This window comes from Seriola aureovittata, chromosome 18 (genome assembly GCF_021018895.1).
Source record: "Seriola aureovittata isolate HTS-2021-v1 ecotype China chromosome 18, ASM2101889v1, whole genome shotgun sequence".
NCBI classification, from domain to species: Eukaryota; Metazoa; Chordata; class Actinopteri; order Carangiformes; family Carangidae; genus Seriola; species Seriola aureovittata.
In genome coordinates, this window is record NC_079381.1 from 6,772,216 (window position 1) to 6,795,070 (window position 22,855).

Genomic DNA, 22,855 nt, shown 5'->3' on the forward strand with positions numbered 1-22,855 from the left:
AGCAGGACTTGAAGCTCCATAGTGTGAGGTTCTTTTTGTTTTTTGACTTTTGAGTAACATTTTTGTGAATGAAACTTGCCCACGAACAGAGTGGAAAAGCTCCTCATGAACAGCTGGCATTCATCAAGCTGAAACGATCAATTTACGACAAGTTTGTGCAGTGAGGAGAGTTCGACGGCTCCGACTTGGAGGTCTCATACAAGCAAGCCTCATGGAAAAAAGTAAAAAATGTAAGAAGTGATTTAGGATACGAATACAAAAATGTTCTTGTGTGAGGCCCACGTATTTTCAGAGCTTTAAAACTTATTTACAGACCTTTTCATTCTGTTGTTCTCCTCACAATGGTTAGTAACAAGTAACAAACGAATGGAAAATGATTGAAAATAATCATCTGGGGAAGAGAAACTGTATTCAAAGAGAGCAAGTTATGAACATCAAACTAAGTTTCATTGAATTTGAAATCATTTTCATCCACACCATCTTTGACAGTTAAAGAAAACACTGCTACATGAATGCACGGCATCTGTACAAGCAATCAGTCACACCTGATGACAAGCTGAACTCAGAGCTACTGTATTGATTAAAATGATTGCTTGTGTGGACACTGTAAGTAGCAGCTCTAATTTTTACCTTCTAAAAAGGCTTGTGTGGATAGGTGCAAGATTAATACAAGTTACGAGCCCGAATCTTTTCTGATTTCTCTACGTGAGGATTGCACGGTTTAAATCAGCACCACAGTCTGGAGATGTGCACAATCATTTCTGTGTTGGTCTTCATACCTGCCAGGCTGCTCTGGGTATTTCTGTTTGCAGTAGGCCTCTAAAGACGCATAGACTTTCTCTCTTAGGGCTTCTACCTCACCTGGGTTGGACAGACCTTTTGAGTCTGTGGAGACAAAAAAACAAAAAAAACATAAACAACAACAACATGAGATGTATCATGGGTATGTATGCCCCCCCCCTTTTTTTTAAACATTCTTCTTTACAACTCTTACAATTGTAGCTGAAAGAGTTTATGAAGGAACAGCGGGGACTAACTGACAAGTTGAGTTTTAACCTCATAGCCTCATTGTGGACGTGTGTCACCCCATTCTGGGTTAGTCCAATTAGGACAGTGATTTCAAAGCTGCGCTAATTTAAGCTTCACTGGACGATTCATCTTTGATTAACAAAACAAACACGTCACTTATTAACATTTCGGATGAACAAAGCTTTGCTCAATTGATCAACACTGAATGAACATTTGTTGTTAATGGCTGGACTGGATCACACAGTGTGGGAAAGGGAGGACTGAGGGCCTTTTTAGCCTCAACATCCCCTTCTCCACCGCCCCCGCAGTTTGCTTTCTCAGTCAGACCCGGTCTCGCGAACCCCTAATTAACAAGAAATAAAGCCGAGAAGTGAACCGGGGCCAGTAGGTCTGGATGTGGCCTGAACAAAATGTGGAGCACAGAGGATCAGTGTGTGGGGGCCACTGTGGATCTGTGGGACGGAGGGGAGGCTCCCACACTAGGTCATTAAAAACCTGGGTCACACTGTTTGGTAAACGTCGGTGCCATGTGGATGAGGTTGAAATACAGAGCAGCACACTGACATATATATATATATATATATATATATAAAATATACAAGAATTCATTATTAAATATGTACTATATCAGCCTTTATTTTGTGCTTTTTTTTGCTCTTTTTTTTTTTTTTACCTCTGTGCTATGCAGAGATGGTATCAGTTTTACATGCAGTCACATGCAAGTCTCAATTCCTCAAGAGAAGTTAGGGTCAAGGAGAACCAAGGCAAAGTCAAAATTCAGTTCCCAATTCTCATGTTACATTAATGAGGTCGAGCTGAGTCACCCACACTAGACCTAAAATGATACTCCACCCAGCGTCTAAAATTTGAGCATCAATACTCTTTATTCGGCTTGAAAAATTCATGTAAAACATTTGCAGTTTCCTCACTTCTGACATCATGTTAGATTCAGTCCAGAGGATCCCAAATGGTGACATGTTTTTACTTATTTATTTTCCTGCAGCATAATCCTCTTCTCCATCCATATGCTCAGTCTGTTCCAAACATATTGCTGAGTACACTATGTCTGTACCCTGCTATCATCCTTTCTGAAGCTATAAACCTCCACCTGAAGATACACATTTTGGTGAAAAATGAATGTTTCCAAAAAAAAAAAAAAAAGATGAAAAAAAAGTGAAATACCAATGTGCAGTGGAGAAGCGGATTAAGTTGCAGGTGTGGTTTGAGAAGTTTCTGTGAGAAGTTGCCACCATTGGAATCGATTGTAAACAAATTCAAGCTGATTCAATGTGGAAGCAACACATTTTTTTTTAAGTCCTATTTCAAGCTTACAGGGGGAGAAATATAGAGTTTATGCTGAGGATCGCTTTAGGCTTAATGAGTCATAGTGCATCCTAGCAATATTAAAGTCATCTGAACGCTGTTTTTCCTTGTTAGAACTAGAAACAGTCACAGCCCTACAGTTCACAAAGATCTTTGAACTTTAATAAAAGCTCCACTTGTGCTGTGCTCTGATAACCAGTTGATTCTTTTGGTTCAAAGTGCAGTTGAAACTGGAATAAAAAGACAGTTTCCAGCAGTACGTGCTCTTTTAAAACCACACATCTTTGAAACAACTCATTTACAGCTTCACAGCAAATGAAAGCATACACATACCTGGGTTGAAAAGGACTATAGCTCGAAGGCACCCCAGTTCTGTCTTATCCATCTGCATGTCCCTCATCTTAGACACCAGTTCTGTGAGCACTCTGCACAAAAGAGACACAAAAAAACACCCACAAAGTTAGAGATTTGGCTCATTTAAAATCAGATGTAAATACTATTTCAAGAGTGTTTAAAACTTCTTGGCTACTAGACTATGAAAAAAGTGCCGGAGAAGTTCACAGGAAACCTTCTGAGTGTAATTGGTACATTTTTGAAAATGACACACCACGGTTCATATGAATTATCCACATCTAGACAAGGACATTAAAAATATGTTTTAACTACTATCCAGCTCACATCTATTTAAAAACAAATAATACACACAAGCGTCCTCTCAGCCCACAGAGGCACAGTTAGATCAGTGGAAAAGTTTACAACCCTGCAAAGTAATTATATTTAGTACATGGTTTTCATAAAAGGAAAGCCGCAGAGTAAACACAAGCTGTAATCTAACACCCGCACTCCCACTGTCTGCGTGTGACATCACTGGTGGGAGGATCGGTGCACGGAGTCGCTCGAACTCCTCACCCCTCTTTGACTCGGTCACACCCTCTCCCCGGCGCTCTTTATTTTCCCTCTCACTCCGTTTCTCCCCCCCCCCCCCCGCTCTCGGATAGTAAAGTCAATTGTGGCTCTTAGCTCATTCTAATTCAATTTGCTCTGAGGAGGAACAACAGGGCTAGAAAAAAGAAAAAAAAAAAAACAGAAAAGGAGACGACTCAAGTGTTTAAGTTAATCAGGCTCTTCATTTGTATGGTGAAGAGAGAGCGGAGTAGATAAAATAACATTATCAGTTCTCTGTATCTTAATGCTTGCCACAGTTAATGCAGAGACGGAATATGTCCTGTGGCTGTGAACGCCGATGAGCGAGCACAGAAGCTGGTGATCAGAGGAGCAGAGACGCATGAGAAGAGAGAAGAAGAGACAGATATTCAAAGATAGACGCTGTTAGTGTGGATTTGATGACAGCACCTGCAATTTTTATATTCAAAGTGAATTATTTGAGTGATTAACTGATAACAGAATACCAATAACAAAATTAAATACATAATATACAGTTTGCTTGTATCATTCATATCTTTCCAAATTGAGTATCTGAACTCAGCTCCAGGTGTAACGCTGCAGCCACCCTGGAATGTCAATAACCGTCACCCGGGTGGTTCCTGCACACACCTGACTTCACTGTGCCTGGCTTGTGTCTTTTTTTTTTTTTCTTTTTTTTTTGTTTGACATTTTCTGAGCAGTTCACTATTCCTGTGTGACCCCTGATGCATACAGGTGTACATATTTAATATACTGGAGGCAATCAATAGTTCCTGTGCTGCTTTGACTTTCATGAAGCACACGCGGAACTTTCAGTCTAGGTGTAATATTTCAGTGAGAGAAACTTTAATATGCTGTCATATGCTCTAAAGAATTAAACCACTTTCTAATAAAAAATTTCTGATGTAACCAATACATTATTAGTTGTTAATGAATGTTTTATTGTTCCTTCATAGATCAGTAATAAGGCATTAATAAAACCTAAAAAGACCAAAGCAGATGTGCTGGAGGAGTATATACACTGGTCAACGTTGCAAGCAAAAAGCAGTCATTATCAACACACCCAGGAAGTGTTACCTGAAATACTGCTAAAAGTGGTAGCTGCAGTTTGCACTTACATTAGTTTATACATGGCTACTTCTAAGTGGAGGATAGTTCAGTAATATGGCAATAATGACCTGTCAAAGATGGCTCCCACTCCGGCACTATGAGCGCTGTTGCGGTGTACATGCAGCCCGGTTGCCAACAGAATCCCGTCTTTAACCGCTATCGAACGGTGCGAAAATGATGCAATGAGGAGCTCATTCCAACCTGAGGGAGAGATAGGGAGAGGGATCGAGGAAAAGTATGAGGAAAAAAAAAAAAAACTCTAAGCAAATCCCAGTACAGAAGTTCACACAGCATTCAAGCAAAATGAAACTGACAACAAAGGGAGAATTTCAATGAATCAATTAAGCTGTGCGGCAAAAAGCGTGCAGCTTTCTCAAGCACAGGCATCAGGTTATTACTAAGACATTCGAGTCATGCTTTCTGAGGGACAAGCGTGTAAAAGGGATGAACTGCGCCTGCCATCACAATAAAGACAACAGGCTTGATGTGCCAAAGCAGGGGCTTGACACAGAGAGCACTGAAGACACAAGACGCTGCCTTTTGAGTGACAGGGTTCCTTTAACTGTTCTGCCTGGCAACACTTGCCTCTTCTCCCCAGAGTTGAGTTGGGTATGAGAGGAGCTGGGATGCTTTTATCTGTGATACAGCAGAACTAAAGCGGTTATTTATAGAAAACCTGAGAGCCGAGAAAAGACGAGCTCTCCAGAATAATGTCTCTCTCTGCTTTGCTGAAGTCTCTCCATCAGTGTATGTGCGAAAGATAAGGAATGATGGGAGGATTTTTTTTTCAGAGTAAGGGATGTGTGTATAATAGCATTTTTTTTTTTTTTTCTCCCGGAGGTGGATTTAGAATATAATGGTGTAATTAGGAGCGACAGGCAAGCAACAAGGGCAATGTGTTGGGAGAACCCAAAAGACCTTCCTGCATGTGATGTTGGTGAATATAACAGAAGTGACAGATGATTCACTCTCTGTTTTAAATTGCTGCTTCTGTGATCCTGAGCGGTTAACTTGCTTTTTCCACATACAGCAGATACACACAATGAGCCGCTGTGACCTTGGTGGGTCTGATGTTTGTTTCAGTCACATGACCAACAGAGTTATTCAGCAGATTAGTCTAGATTTTTCTACCCAGATACAGCGAGAGAGCTTGCACTAGCATCTGCAATTCTGTGTGTTTTCTCATAGGAGTTTTTGTTTATCATCTGAAACATGTTTGTTTTTTTTCCTGTCTATACACTAACATAAAGGGGTATCCACTGTTGTGCAGGATCATAAAACCTGAGTGCTTGATAATTTTAACCAAGATAAAACAATCACTATTTAGCATTTAGCAGTCAGTTTGTGTGTTGATTTATACATTATTTGATGTCAACTCCTGGTGCCAAGTGCTATGTATTTATATATCTCATGGAGGGGTAAACAGAGTCATCACTGTCATTGTATATTGTTTGTGCACAACAACTTTCTTTTCAGCTTTGTTCTGAACTCATTTATGTCCTTTGTGACAGACCTGCTCGTAGAAGGATGACCTGGTCGTCCAGCGGCAGCTCAGAGAAGTGGGGGATCCTCTTGGCCCACTCCACCAGTGTGAAGAGTTGTTTGTCAGCCGCCTGACAGATATTTGTCACTGGGTCGTTGGGCTGCAGGTAAACACAGGCAAACAGAAACAAATCTAAAAGTTAGAAACTCAGGTTATGCATGAAATACATAGGTGTCATATTTTTGTTTTAGTCTGTTTCTCTTGGCCAAGGTGTTGGGCTGAGCTACCTAACACCATGCATGCATTCACACACAGACGCATACAGACACACACATACACACACACCACACACACTCAAGCCAACATGAGTACTACGCTGTGAATAATTTCCTCTGAAGAGGAGCAAGTAGGAAGACAAAACAAACAGTGATTCTGTCCCAGCTCGTGGAGGAAATACCTGCAGAGAGCTGCCGGTGAAAAAACAACTTTCGCCGTGCAGACTCTTTCTTTGGGGACCTTTTAGCCGACACACAAATCAGCCTTTTGGACAGCTTGTGGAGCTCAAGAGGCCCCTCCTGACACTCTACTGACACTTCAGCACTGAACAAGCTGTTAGGAGCTTGAATGGGACAATTACCAGACCAGGCAAGGCTTTGAAAAATCTGCAAATGATTGTTTGTAATGAATATTTATATTTTCTCACCGTAATTCTTACAATAATGATAATCTAACTATTATCCATGTAATGTTACTGAGACTAAACTCAACTAATACGAACCATTTTCTATTAAAAACTCATAAATTCATGGTTGCATGTTTTCAAAAGATTCATTGTCATTATTGAAGGTGAACACTTCTGGTGAATAAAAAAATTAAAAAAAATCATTAGCTTCTGATAAATGATAAAAACAACCTGTTCTTGGTAGTTGAGTGGGCTGTCTAATAGACAGCACAGTACATTGTCCATTTAGTGCCCGAAATAGGAACACTAACTAGTTCCCTGGTGAAATAAAAGGTCCAGGTGAATTAAGGAAAGCTACAATCCTTTATTGATTCCACTTCATTAGACCTACTTAAGCCTTGAGGAGAGAGGAGCATAAAAGCTGGAGGAAAGACGGTTCTTCTTGGACATATCTAATATGTTGGCCATTATGGTCTAAAGCATGTTTACTGAGAACTTTTTCTACTCCACTGAAATTGTTGAATTATTGTATTTATTTATTTATCGTTTCATTTAGTGTTCTTATGTGTGTCACATTTAAAGGTCCCATATTGTATAAAGTGACATTTGTATGTCTTTTTTGATGATAAAGCAGTTCTAAGTTCTATATTAATACAGTGAAAGTATCAAAGTGTTCAGTCCACAGAGAAATGCACACAGCCTGTATTCACAAAGTGAGCCCTAAAACGAGCCGTCAGAACTTCTGATGTCACAACAAAGCAGTCATCGCTCTCAGCAATGCCCCAAGCCCAGCCCACCTGGACCCGCCATCCAGCCTGGCAGGAGTTGGTGTTCACCTGAAATCTGCTATATTTCAATCAGAAGAGAGGCTCAGACCCTCTCTTCTGATTGGCTCAGTGTGACCTGTTGTTACTAGAGCTCCAGGAAGAAGCCTGGGAGTGGGAGTTTTTGGTAGTTAAAACTACAAATATGTCTTCTTATGGATATCAACATTTCAAATAAAACACAGGAAAACCGTAAAATATGGGACTTTTAAAGAGCTTATAAAATGTTGGTTTCATCCTAAAGAAACTGCTAATTTGTAAATTATAAGATAGATTATCAGAATCTTCACATTCCCAGAAAAATACACCAAGGCTATACAGCTCATATAGTGTCCTTAATATTAGCCACGCTGCTTAACATAGTAGTTCTCCTGTTAAGATGATAATTTCTGTGTGCAATTACAGACCCAGTTGAAATACAGGGACTGCCTGTCCTTAACTGTCCTGATACATCAAACTGTGAGGCATATTCTTGAACCAACAGGGAGTTTATTAAGAGCAGTGAAATACTAATGCAACACACATAAAGTGTGACTGACTCACAACAATGTAAATCCATCTGGGCAGAGGGGGAAAAAAACCCCAAACAATACTGTCAATCTCTCACGAGTAATTTATCATCATCCCAGGAGTGCATACCCTCGACACATATGTGAGTCAACAAAGACTTTATGCACACGCGTTTGTGCATAATTTTAAAATCAAGTAAACATCCTTAAATTCCAAAGTATCCCTGTGTGAACTCGCACTCTGACAAAAACTCAGCAACTTCTCCCCAACTTCCTTTGCCAAATCCCACAGATCGATGCTAAAAGCTCGGAGGATCCCAACATCAACTGCAGCTCTTCAGAGAAGATTAGTTCAAGATGAAGGAGAAAACATCCCTCCACTCACACTCTCCTTTAATAATACGCAGGCCAGAGACTATCCCATCCTCTCCTCCACGTTCCCTCCCTGCGGTTTGAACCTCACACTGACTGCAGAGTATCACAGATATGCAGCTGAAATATGAAAAACTTAAACCAGACACAAAGACTACACTGTTTTTGAAAACTGAAAGTCGTCGCTTTTTTTTTTTCTTCAGGGGAAGAAAGAAAACAGGCATCTTATGAATATTTCAGCATCTGATCTCCGTGGGAGACGTGGACGGCACAGCTCAGTGCGACAGTTTTTGTGAGCTGTGCTTCCTCTAAAAAACACATAAACAGATTCAGCTAATTCATTCCAAAGGGCAGCCAGAGCCAAAACAAAGAAAAACAAAAGGGGGCTTCAGTGTGCGCCACGGTCGAGCCACCCTTCTTCATAAGAATACAAGTCCCAGGGTTCTCGTTAAACACGACAAGCCTCATGAATGTTGTATGACTATCTTAGCCGTGTTTACACTGACCTGGTTTCTTTGCCTCTGTCTGTGGAGATGACAGGGGAGAGGGCTTACACTTCCCTGCAACAATCCTTGGGCATCGCATTACTGTACTTACTGTTCGAGTCACAGAGCAGCATTTAGGATGTTATCAAGCCACAATGGAGGAGGCCACTGTGACCTGCGAGGGAATAACATTAACCTCCGTGTATGAAAGTACAAAAGTCCACCTGGGAATATCTCACACCTCAACTGAGAGAGCTGCTTCCTCTTCTGCTACTGTGAAAATCACTCTGGACAGCTGAGACAAAAAAAAAAAAAAAGTAAGAGAAGAAATTTTAAGTTACTGGATCTTAGCCTCTTTGAAAATATTTTCTGAATGCCTGCCACAAACACCACTGTCTTCATTCCCAGCAAATCAAAGGGTTTGTAGTATACTCCACTGACGTGGTCGATCATCCCAACTTAGAGAAAATGCCAGGCTTGCATACTGTCCTATGAAATTTTCATCACTTGAGGAGGAGAGACGAAAGATTTGCCTTTCAATTTTTCATTATTCCGCTTGAACCAGACTATACTAGCGTGACAACAGAGAGAAAATTGGGTACTCATACCGATCAGCATAAAAATGAATTACTCAAGTGCCCCACTTTTTTAGACTGGAAAAAGAAACTGTCCTCATGTGTCGGCGTGGGGATGAATCATCAGCTAATTATCAACAGCAATATTTCCTGTCATAATTTCAACAAAATTATTAAAGTTAACCCTTATATAATTTCATGCATACACAGTAAAACAGCCTTCTAGAAATGACACAAAAATAAATATACAAATACAAAAAAAAAAAAAATCAAAGTCAAGAAACTCCCTCAGGATTAGTGAATGATATCTTTTCCTCCCCCCTTTTTTTCTTAAGAGAAGACCTCTCCTTGTTTGATTGAAGGCACATTACTAACGCCTGTTTAACTCCTGTTCTAGGTCACCATGAGATAAACACACTTTATTCAGCTTGGCCAGACCCCGGTCATTAGACAGTGGCGGTGGTCTATTCATGGTGTACACTCATGGCCTGGGCCCTGTGATTAATTATAGCACGGGGCAGCGCCTCTCAATGGAGACCTCGCAGAGGGGGAGGCGGGAGTTTGAGGACTCAGAGAGAAGGGGAGTCCTTGTGGTCAGGACAGCCTGAATGCCACTACTCTGGCAACATCCTGGGCTCCACTCAAGCTTCAGTATCAGTCGGAAGACAAAAAAAAGAAAGACTCTGATCGGAATCTAGCCTTGGTTTTGTTTTGAGTTGTGCAGTTTTTATATACAGCATATGTCTCAAGATCTACTTCATGCAGTCCCTGTCAGTTAACTTTTCTGCTTCCTCCATGATGCATGATACAGCCACCATTTTCCACCTGCCAGCGATGGACATCGGCAGGAAGGTGTCGCTAGTGCAGCAACAATAGTACCAGCCCTTCCTGGTTTCCTAACACCACCTAACTGTGCTTGTACCAATACTGGGAATCAAACAGCGCGTCTTTGTTGAAGTGGATGGAAACATTACCTCTGCACCACCTGCGCACCTCGTGAGCCTGTTGAGATCTTTGCTGCTACTTTGACACAATGGAGATGAACAGAGGTTTGTTTGTGGTGCTTGGAGCAGTGGAAAATTTAACTTTACAAACTTAAAACTCAGTTTCTTTCAGCTCTGTTGTGTTGGGGCGGCAGCCAAATGTTGAGAGGTGAATATCTTAAAACCTTGGCACAAAAACCTAAAAGTATCTGCACTTCTAGATTTTGGACCTGGAGGCGTTAAGTAGGAAAATACTCTGAATATGGTAAACTGACCTTTAAAATATACAAAAGCAAAAGTCTTGGCAGCAGTAACAGGTATAAAGCATGGCACATAACTTGAATAACACTCAAAGACATGTTGAGGAACCTTGAAAAAAATGATCATGAATCAAGTCACCAAAAGGTTGGTGAACCATAACACTGACATACTGGATTAGGGCAGGGTTGATATGGCTGAAATAAATACTACAATATTAATAGGGGTAGTTTCTAAGATCAATATACAGTTGCTTCACAAAGTATTTAGACCCCTTCACTATGTGCACACTTTATTGGGTTGTGGATTTAATTTAAATGGATAAAATCACCATTTATGCCCATCAATCTACACTCAATATCTCCTACTGAGTAAAAAAAATTTTAAATTTTTTTGAACATTTATTACATATCAAAAATTGAAATCTCTCATTCCTTATTGAGTGTAGATTGAAGACCAAAAACTGCAATATATATATATATATTTTTAAATCAATTTTCAAATCAATTTATGACAATAATATAAACAGTAAGTAAAGGGGTCTGAATAATTTATGAAGCCACTGCATATCACACAACAGCAATTATGTGCAAAATTGCACATAAAACTGCATAATCAAACTGATCCAATCCAAAATGTTTCATTCTGCATGTGTAAAACTAATCATGTTAAATATTAACTGTTTCTATTGTAATTAAAACTTTTTTGGAGTCAGGAATTTTGAAGGATCATAACATGATTCTGATATGATTCCGCTTAAAGTGAATTAATAAATTCTCCACCCTGTCATATTTCATCAGTGCTGTTTTCATCTCTCTCTGTACTTCAGAAAACCTCTTCTTGGTGTTGGGCAGACAGTGGGCATCGAGGGACCCACTGTGGCTGAGCCCAAACACACTCAGTACATTAGTGTGTCTGAGCTGTTGGCCGCTCCCCCGTGACTCCCCACTCCCTTCTCCCTCTCCCTAATGTCAACGCTCATCTCATACATTTCCATCTGGCCCCCAAAATAGCTCCCATTTACTCACATAACAGCCTTCGCATTTCTACCTTTACTTCACAGGACATTTCCCTCCCCTGAAGCAGACGGATCCCAGAAGAAGCCCTTCCTCTCTCTCTATCTCTCTCTTACACCCCCCTTCAATCTCATCCTCTGTCACCCCCCAGCCCTCCCCCCCCCGGTAGGCTGATGCACAGCTCCTCCGTTTCTCATGTTCCAGCAGAATTCCTGAGAAAGCTGAGGCTTTGTGGGATGCTTTCAGGAATAGTCTGCTTGTTGCATTATTCATCACTCTTAGTCTCCTCTGTGTCAAAGACAGCCCACAGTGCCCAGATGACACTGAGGGGATAGATGAGGAAACTCACAGCTGAGGGGAGGAGCCACTACAAGATGAACAGGTAAATCAGCGCTGTACACCAGGAGCAGTCACCTCCAAAGGGACCAAAAAAAGAGGGGAAAATATTTCTCTTATCTGATGTTCATTAACATGTTTACCAGCAGACAGCATGGTGTCAGCTTTAGACTCCACAACAAAAACAACCACAGTTTCTGAAAAAATAAAATGCTTTTAAAACATTTTTTACATTGAAAAATGACAAAAGAATGTGTTTTCTTTTCTGTACAGGACTCGGGACTAAAACACTAAAACTATAATACTCTGGACTATAATTCAAGGCAAAAATGAGATACTGTATAGGAGCAGCTGGAAAAAATGAAAACAAATTGTGGACAATGGTGGGACAGCTCCAGAAGGAGTTTCGAAAGCAGAAAATAAAGCACAAGCCATAAAACTGAAAAACGTTTAGTTTTCTCTTTGGTAAGTTTTACTGGCAGAAGCTTTGGATTTAGTCATGGTTTGATTGACGGCCATTGGCAAAAGTTTTACATCATAACCTATTAGTACAAAATGCATCAAGTTTGTTCATATTAACTGCAAAACACTGTAATATATATATATACATATACACATATATGTATATGTGTTAGTATTTAATGTTTATGTACACATTTTAAGGACAATTGTAGCATGAAAATTATTACCCATTGTATATGTCCCTATTACCTCAATGACACTGTTCAGATTCCCACATTTTTATTAGTTGTATTTCACTTGTCTGTTTTTTTTCACAGTGACACTCCATAAAAAAGCTTTTTACCATATAAGCAATAATTCACAATGAGGCGTTCTGATATAAGAAAATAACGGACAGATGTGATTAATGTGTTGTTTTTTCTATCCAGACACCTCAGACACGTTACCTAGGCCTATAATGACCACATCACAGGAAAAAAGTGAAAATTTGTTAAAATTGTCATTGATTTCATATTTTAACACAAGGCGGAGGCACCAATGCTATGGTCATTTGCACTTTAATAGACCTTTTTATACAGATTTAGTCACATAGTCACAGTGGTGAAGTTGTTGAACGGACCTACAGTACATCTGAAGTGACCTATCCTGTTTGAGGTGTTTAATTTTAATACACCTGCTAGCCAATCAGACATAAGTAGTTAAGTGGCCATGGTATTAATGGGTGAAAATAGAGAATAATAACCATTTTGTTTAATGGAATACCCTAATAAATACAGGAGTAAACATGAGCGAAAACATTCTTCCCACAAACCACCAGCGTAAATTTAAACAAATTGCCCACTGTGTGTCTGTGTGCCGATGGGCATGAACATAAACACAAAGTAATTCCTTGATGCAGAATGACACAGTGTGTAAGTGTTTGTCAAAGAATGTATAAAAATACCAACTCACCGAGTTTGATGGCACACCAAGGTTGGTCTCAATGTAGGTCTCCGTTTTGGGTTCCACCGCCTGCTCGGCTTCCAGGATCTTCTCCACGGGCATGTCCTCGTTGGCGCAGCTGGTGGACTCCACCTCGTTCTCATTTTTGTCCTTGGCTCGCTGGCGCTCCTCCTGAACGGCTGCATGTAACAAAACTGGTTCCGGTCACTACTGCTGTTTTTGGTTTTGTTTTTTTACACTGTTAATGTGTTCAGAATGTGTGGGCGTGTGTGTTAAAATAAAGGATTGTTAAGACTGTATGCTTATAATTAATAAGCAAGCTTGACAAAAATCAAGTGGTTATTAATATTAAATCTGCCTTGATCAATGTTTGGTGTTTACAAATAATCAAATGATTAGTGGTAATATGAGAGTTACACACTAACAGAATTATAATTATTATTATTAATACTCTAGGTGGTTTTAGCGTCCTTAAGCTAACTGTTTTGGCTTTGCAGCACATTTACCATTTGGTTCAGTCTCACCACTTTCATCACAAGACCCATTTCCAGCAGCAGCAGGCATCTGTTTTCAGCTAACAAGTTCTGGTAAAACAGTTCAGTGAGCTACCAGCCCAGCACCAAATAATGGACAAAGTTAGCAACTAGCTGCTGAAGAAAAGGTTTTTGAAAATTGAATATGAGGCTTCATTCACCAGATAGATATATAAACACATCGAAATTATATTTATTATTGATTAAATTGCAATGTTTAATGTTGCTCTGTTTGCTAGCAGGTTAGTAATAACAATTTTGTAATGAGACAACAGGGCTATGTTCATCTTTTTACAACCCATTTTAAATGAAACCGTGCCCACTTCCGTATGACTAATCCCACACACATCCGCACAGTTTTCTCTAACTGGGGTGGAAAAAACGATACAAGCATCAGGGCTGTGTCTGAGTGTCCCCTTGTTTTTAGTCACTTTATTCAGTTATTAATGCAGCTTTGTTTCTGCAACTTTTAGTGCAAATTCATTCAAATGGGTTTAGTAAGAATCCTTAGCCACTGAAATGGACTACAATTTCCTCATTTAAGCAAGTCATGCTGTCTATCGTTTGCCAAAAGTGAAAGATACGGCAACATACCAATGTGGTGAAGTTATTCCAGCTTTTTCTATTCAAACTTTTTACAATTTACAAAGCTGTTGTTTTTTTTCTAGAAATGTTCTCGAAGTAAAGGGGAACTGCACTGAGACCCACAATGGCAAATTTATCTTATGTACTCTGATGGACTATTCTCTTTATTGTTCTGCAATACAGATGTAATAGTATGTAGAACAGCTTTAAACACTGCTTGAATTTTAGATGATTTTGTGAGAACAATTCTGGTTCACGTCAGTAGTAAAATGAATACATCGCTGGGCCTTGTTTGTATCTGCACACACATGTACATAAAATATGTGTGTGCATGCTTGAGTGTTTGCTTGCCCATATCGAGTGTCTGCATGCGCGAGTGGCTGCTTCAGTCAGTGTGCCTTGGTAAGCCAGTGAATAGTGCATGACCCTGTATGTATTATGCCAGTAAACATATCCAAGAGAGTTCAATCATCAATAATTGCTTTGACAATGCAGATGGAATATATTTAGGACCTTAGACCTACATTATGCACGATGCAGCAGTGTGGAAATGTTCAAGGACTTCTCTCTGCTTCCTTATCAAAGAGATGTGTTTTTCATGTAGTGCTCAATGACAAACAGCCGGCTCCTTTTATACACAAATCATTTACAGACACATAAATAATGTATGGCTTGTCACTCCTTCATTACGCCACGTGTGGTCACCAGAACAGCTTAAACTAGAATTACTGCCGCGTGGTTGTATGCTTTTGCCAGTCAGTCAAGTTGCAGTTTAAATCCACAACTGTCCAGAGCTTTTTTTGCAGACCATGATGATGTCACAGTGAAGTTAAACTTTGACCTTTGGATATAAAATGTCATCACAGACATTTGTGTGAAATTTTGTGATAATTACCACATTAATTCTTGAGTTATGGCCAAAAATGTTGAGTGAGGTCATAGTGACCTTTGACCACCAAATTCAAATCAGTTCATCCTTGAGTGTAAGTGTGTGTTTGTGCCAGATGTAATAAAATTTCCTCCAGGCGTTCCTAATACATCGCTTTCAAAAGAATAGCATGCATGAGAGGTCACAGTGACCTTGACCTTTGACCACTAAAATCTGATCATTTCATCCTTGAGTCCAAGTGGATATTTGTGCCAAATTCAAAGAAATTATCTCATTCACCAGAGTGGGATGGACGCACAGAAACCCGAAAACATAGTGCCTCCAGCCACAGCTGTCGCCAGAGTGGAGGCATAATAAAACAGCCTGAACACAAATGAATAAAGACTTTGTCTTGTACATTTTTTTTCCATGTCTTGTATAAAAACTGATTGAAGCAAAACTGTGTTGGTTTTGTCACCTGATTGGCTTGGCGAGGAAACACAGGAAATGGTTTATGCGCTGCGCAGACATCGAGACTCACTGTGGCGGAGGCAGGAGAAACCGCACCCCCACCCTCAAGTTGGGATGGAAAAGATGCATGTGTATGTGTTTTGTCTCTTCAAAAGGCTATAATTTACATAATTCAACACACCACAGAAAAAAAGTACTGCGGCTTTGTACAAGTTTGTCCTCCACACATGGATTAATAAAAAGTTTTCAACACAATGTGTTGTATGATGAAGGGCTTTTGGAAATTCAGTGTCAGCATGGATGCTTACATATGCACCTGGAGAACCACCCTGACACACACACACACACACACACACACACACACACACACACACACACACACACACACACACACACACACACACACACACACACACACACACACACACACACACACACACACACACACACACACACACACACACACACACACACACACACACACACACACACACACACACACACACACACACACACACACACACACACACACACACACACACACACACACACACACACACACACACACACACACACACACACACACACACACACACACACACACACACACACACACACAGAAGGTTTGCAGGATGATCTGTCTCCTCATGTTTCCCCAACACTGGTTTCTTTTCCAAGGCCTGAATCAGGCCGTGGTCTTGTTGGGGGGGAGCAGGGGTTGTTAGACGAGGAGAGGGAAAGGGGCCCCACTTTAGAGGAACTGCTGTCTGGTGGTGGAGGTCAGCCCAAGGGTAGAATACTTGTGTTGGAGTCAGGGAGAGGTGAGGAGGGCTGAAATCATGTTAGCTTTATTTCCCCCCCTCCTCCTTTCCTCTCCTGACTGGGAGAGCATAAATTCATTTAATCCTGTTTTTCTGTGGATTCGCTTAGCCTTTTGGGCTACTGCTGCCTTGTTCTCTAACCACAGCCCTCGGGGTGCAGGGGGAGGCTTAGGCAGCACTGTGAGTGAGGCGAAAGGCAGTAAATGATAATATCCTTGAAAGGAGTAAAGAGCCCAACAATGATATAAATAAAAGCAAGAGGGAGGGGAGGGGAGGTCATGTAAAGGTCAAGACAAACTGGCCTTGGATAGAATAGCGACCGAAATGTATTTGTCCAAAAAACATGTATTCTTCATGTTCACTCAGCTTGAAACACTCACCTGCTACACACACCTGCACACACACACACACACACCTGGTTAACACCTGTTACCATCTTCCTCTTCACTGGCTATACTATACATCGCTCAGTATAATCTATGCCGTCTATGTCTGTATTCTGTAACCATGTTGACCATAAAGGTGAGACGCAGTGATTGATTTATTCAATGTGCGAAAGAGTGCTTAACAGCAGTGCTGAGAGTGCTAATATTTCTTAACACTCCCGTGGAGTGTTAAAATTCACACCTCACTGACTGTTTTTCTTTCCTTCCCTCACACAACTCAACTCTTTCTGTTATTATCTGCGCTGTAATCTTTCCTTTGAGGTGCTTTATTCTACTGCCCCACTATGAATCACAGAAGATACTTGCCTGCCCTGCTATATTTACAAGTCAGGGTCACTCTCAAAGACTGGAGAGCAATAAGTGTGGCATCAAACAGCAGCAACCTTATTCAACAACGGCAGCACACAAGAGTCCATCTCATTCACTGTGTGAATATGAAGAGGATCAAATCATTCAAACAACCCATTAAAAGGGAATGTCTGTGTGAAAATGCCTCAGTCTTGCACAGTACATTATGCTCTGTTTCCATGCAGATAGATGGCTAAGGCCTTAGGGGCAAAATGTTTTTATTTTCTTTTTCTATGTCTTTTGTAGTATTTGGGGGAGTGTTAGCAGTGATCCGGTGGAGCAATGCACCTCTTCTGTCAAGAAAGCCTGAGATTTGCATTTGCGCCTGCTCAATCCAGGTTAGTAGTAAAAATGGCCAGTCCTAAACACCCATTTCTGACTATGCTCAAGTCAGCCTTGAATATGATTAACATATGTGTCTGATGGACAGGTGAAGGTGGAAACAACAAATCACTTTGCTGATTCCAAAAGTTTTGTTCGGTTCAGTTCAAAGATTCATATTCAGTGACTATGTAGTTTGTTCATTCTTATATCAGTAACTAAATGTGTCACAGATCATAACGCTGTGACATTTGGCACTGTTTCACACTGTCTTCATTTCATCAGTGTGTTCAGTAGGTTGTTAGTTCAAACTGCACAAACTGTTTAGCAAAAAACTGTTTAAAAGGCGAGTAGTTCAGCGGAAAAAGTTATCATTTCATGATCAGTTCTGTGGCTTTTGGTTGTAGCAAAGTTTTAACCATTACATGTTCAGAGCTGAGCTGACAACAGTGTTTCCACTGGCAAAGGCAAATAACAAGTGTGTTGACAATGGTGATTCAGAAAAGTCCAGTTGTGTTTTAAGATTCTGTGATTTGTGAATTCATCTGTACAGTAAAAATCAGTGCTAGTTTAAGATCAACACCATCACAAAACCCTTGAAGGTAACTCATCATCTACAATTTCTGCCATTAAATTAACATTTTGTGGCATTCAGTCTGCCCTCTGGGAGGCACGCTAATTATGATAAGATAGAAGAAGCTACCTAAACTGTACAGAAATATATAGCTAATCGGTCAAACAGTAGCCACACTTGTCTTCTTCGACTTACTTTAGAACTTCACATGTAAGTTCTTGTCATTAACACTAAATTGTATTTTCTCAATTTGCGTGAATAATTCTTCAATACACAGACCGTATACAGCCTTATACGTACTTAGCCTAGTCATTGAGAAAGCTAAAATCGGTAGCAGTTGTTGCTGGGATGAACTTCACTATGACAATCATGGTAGTTAAAACTTAACCATGGAAATGTGACTGTGGATATTTTTATAATCCACAGTCTCTACTAAAAGAGGACAGGGTTGCATCTGTGTTGGGGGTGGAATAATTTAAGTTTGCAAGAATGTTTGATAATAAACAGTTCTGTCCACATCTGGATCTGACTCTTAAAGCTAAAGGAGCAGAAGACTAAACAGGCGATGTTTGTTTGGCTGCAGAGGAGGTGCACTGATACAGACAATAAGACACTCTATAAAAACATTTAAATCATTAGCCTGATTACATTTAATTCTTTAACCAAATATACACTAACACTACAATATGATTTTAAAGTTAAAGTTTGATTAACAGTCTACTACACTGACTGCCTGTGGATTCTTCGTGTGGCTGATTAAATCCCTGTAGCCATCTGAACTGGACAGGAGCAGTATGTGCATTCCATTAGTATTCTGTAATTTGAGGAATGCGGTGCATATTTTCACTGTGCTGTGCAATTACAAGCCATTATCCAATTTCAGTATTTTGATCAAATTTTGTGCCTCGAGTATCACACAAATTAAGCACATAAACCTTATGTTTGTGAAAACAAGCTGGTGCTCAATAACTCAGTAGGCTGTTCCACACAACTTCTAGGTTGACACTAATCATTAGGAGCCTGAATGGTGACATCCAGGGGATGCAATGCAAGCAGAGGTTCACACAGTTCTATCGTCATGTTTTTATTTCTCCAGTCTACATCAGTGAACTCCCTCAGGACTGCCTGTTCTCACAAACCCTCACTCTGTTTCCACATCCAGTAATGTTGAGTTCCTGGGGCTGCAACAGCTGAATGCATTATTTCCCCAAAAGTGTTGCGTGAAGCAGAACATTTTTAATACAGCACAGCCTATGGCTGCAATGCACAGCATGATGTAGAGCAGAATCTCAGCTGCAAAGGCTTCTGCAAAGTTTGACATAGGCAAGTAAAAAGAGACTCCATCAAACATTAAAGTCAATGTGTATCTCAGGTGCTATATGTTTGCCTTTTGCAACTCTCTCTTACCTTTGTACAGTTTAAATCAAACTGTCAATCAATCAAATATGTAATTTTAAGGCAAAGTTGTGAGTTTGCAAACTGAAGGAAGCACTATATTATGGTCTCATTAACAAATTCTTTAAGTTATGAGTTGTATCTTTTTCTGCAGCTTCTCGCAAAGCTGTATTATCTGACATTAACGCTGTTATATGAATAGACCTATAGTCACAGCGTGTATACTGGCATCTGCCCAGAGTCATAATCACAGCAGGTTAGGAACCGCACACCAAATCAGATTGGATTCGTTTGGAGTATACTGCCAAGTGAAGTCAGTCTGGACAGTATTATCAGTATATTATGAAAGGAAGTGCTCTTCTTTAAAAGGGAGATTACGTGACTTAACTGGCTGTGTCGTGCGTATGACACCCTCTGAAAAAATAGGCCATTGTCAAATATTATGCAGGAGTTCTGTGCGCTTCTGTTCGTGAAAATATGACATATATTCATAATGTACTGCTTTTAAAGAAAAAAGGGGGCCCTTATCTGTGTCTTAATGTGTATCTATGTGGATTAGTACAGATTTGAGGGAATGGGTAAGTTGGACTTTATCCTCAACGGTATGTGCTGTACCTTCTCTCTTCATGCCCATGGCTAAACACTTCTGGTAGCGACAGTACTGGCAGCGGTTCCTCTGGCGTTTATCGATGACACAGTCCTTGTTATCACGACAGGTGTAGGTCAGGTCTTTGCGCACCGTCCTTTTGAAAAAACCTTTGCAGCCCTCACAGCTGTATACCCCATAGTGTTTACCTGAGGGGAGAGAGGGAGAGAGTTGTTTTATCTAGCAGTAGTATACAATCTTTTCACAGGCATGTTTGTCTTTCGGTCTGATTGACACATTGTGGTAATCATGTCGGTGGCAGCACCAGAGTCTGATATTGGAACATATTTGTTTCTCATTGACATCACAGTTTATTTTTCCAAGAGAGACCTGAGGACAGAAACCTTTACACTTTGATTTGACATGCAACCACACAACAGTATACAGGAACCAGCTTCTGAGGTAGCTAAAGAGCAATTAGGATCAAAGACCTATTAAAGTGAGCAGAGTGTGTGTTTGGGGGTTACACTGAGGTGGCTGGGGAAGAAAAGAGGGGCCTAATGAAGGCAAACTGCAGGGAGGCCCCATGGATTTGCATTACAGCACTGTTCTCACATAATGTTGTCTTCCCCCAGTTCCTAACAGCTCTTTTTCGTTATTAAAGACAGATGAAGTCCATTTGCATTCTCCAGTAAACTGTGTCTTTCTTCGCTCTCTGGATAAATAAAGCCTCTGAGTTGAATGAAGCATGACTTGCTATTAAACATTATTTTTTTTCTCCCCTGTGGGTCCATGTAGGACCGATGACGCAGGATGACACTGAAAGTGTCTAATGAATTACATATCCAGCTTCATCCTGGGGCAGAAAACTTTTCATGGTTATCCCCAGAAAAACATTTAAACACAGGCTTATTTGTTAACTGTGTAAAAAAAAAAAAAAGTTGGGCAACTCTGCAGAGAGGACCATGCTAGTCTTTAGCTTTGGGCTAACAGTTAGCCATAGGTTCAATGTTCTTGTGGTTAAAGTGGTTTGGCTTGCTCTTGACCAAATAATTAAGGAGAAGCCTCGAGTGAGAATGTGGTGTGTGAAAGGTCAAAAATGGTCCAAGAAATAACAGTAATAATGCCATCCTCTGTTAGAGCTACTTGAGAAAGTCTGAACTTGGGGAAAAACCTTTTTGAACTTGGAAAAATTAAGGATTCACAGAGTTTGTAGACTGGCATGAGGCAACATTTTGGATCTCAAAAAGGAGGGAGGAGGAAGAACACTACAGTGTGACAACTGGCAGGATAAAATCTGTATCAGCAGTATCAGCATGAAGGCAGTTTGAAAGTAATAAATGTAGTTTTTTTTTTTTTGCACTTTCAATTAAAACATTGCGTGGATGAATATTTTGCTGCTTTTTGATGGTTTAGATCTTATGTAAGGCTCAGTTGGGCAGAAAAAGGCATTAAAAACGTCTGAAATGTTTTACTGATTAACTGTTTTAATTCATATAACAAACCATTAAATACTGGTGTTTTTTCCCTATCTGAAGGCACTCCAGTCGAGAAGTTGCAGCATTTGTACTATTGCTGTTGTGTAACCACAGATTGTTCCCAAAATCTGCCTCCAGTCTTTATTCTCTATGAGGAGTCCCAGCTGCAGAAAAATAAATAAATAACAAACGCACACTCACACTATGACGATGCTGGTGTCACCATGTTTTACGGTAGGGATGCTATGAGATGATGAGTGATGGGTTGTGCCTGGTTTCCCTAAAGACACAGTGCTTCTCTATTTCAGCCGAAGTTGAATTGAGGTTTGGTTTCATCAGATCATATAATCGTTTGCCTCATGATTTCATGTGCTGCTGTGCTCCCATGCATTTTGTCAGGAGTGGCTTCTCTCTGGCCTTCCTGCCATTTAGCCCAGATTTGTGAAGAATTCCACTGACTGTTGTCCTTCCAGGAACATCTCCCACTGCAAGAAGCTGCAGTATGTAGTTCTGCCAAAGCGGCCCATGGGGCTTGTTCTCTGAGCAGAGTTCATCTTTGGATCTTCTTTGGAGGTTTCTCAGTGTGGTCAGAACATTAGTTTTAGTTATACTCTGGGTAGTCGTATTTTCTTTTCATTTGGTGATGATGGAATCTCAGCTGCTGAGAAATTATTTTTATACCATTTTCCAGATACACAGTTCCCTGGACTTTCTGCACACTTTCAAACAGCCATTTCCAATCAATAATTACATCTTATTAATCTTCATATGTCTCAGAGGGGGTAATTTTGTAGATATATTAAATTCAGTTATTTTGAGTTTGGTGTTTTTCATTGTTCCTGTGCGGACAGTACAGATGGTCACTGCAGTCTGATGTCACTCACCTGAGGAGCGGTCACCACAGATGGCGCAGATGTGTTTTGTGAGCGACAGGGCTGTGCCTGAGGGCTGGGCGGGCACCTTCATCACACCGTTGAGGCCCAGCGGGGGCTTAATGTCCTCCGTACTGCTGACCGAGTTCATCGGAGAGTTCAGCTGGAACATCAACACACACAAACACACACGCCGACAGGTCACAAAACCGCCCGCCTCAAGTCAACACAGGTGACATCATGC

The 22,855-nt window shown here is 40.5% G+C and overlaps 1 protein-coding gene across 3 annotated transcripts in view; it reads right to left on the reverse strand.

The window, feature by feature from the left end:
* rxraa (retinoid X receptor, alpha a) overlaps positions 1 to 22,855 on the reverse strand; it is a 108,311-nt gene that overhangs the window by 5,209 nt on the left and 80,247 nt on the right. For 2 of the 3 annotated variants that reach the window (XM_056402938.1, XM_056402940.1), the window contains exons 4-10: positions 22,624 to 22,774; positions 20,291 to 20,470; positions 13,323 to 13,507; positions 5,900 to 6,029; positions 4,455 to 4,587; positions 2,686 to 2,777; positions 780 to 885 (exon numbers count right to left, since the gene is read on the reverse strand). In XM_056402938.1, the coding sequence (XP_056258913.1) occupies positions 780 to 885; positions 2,686 to 2,777; positions 4,455 to 4,587; positions 5,900 to 6,029; positions 13,323 to 13,507; positions 20,291 to 20,470; positions 22,624 to 22,774 (977 nt within the window). The remainder of the gene's footprint in view (positions 1 to 779; positions 886 to 2,685; positions 2,778 to 4,454; positions 4,588 to 5,899; positions 6,030 to 13,322; positions 13,508 to 20,290; positions 20,471 to 22,623; positions 22,775 to 22,855) is intronic. The other variant, XM_056402939.1, reaches the window with a different exon arrangement.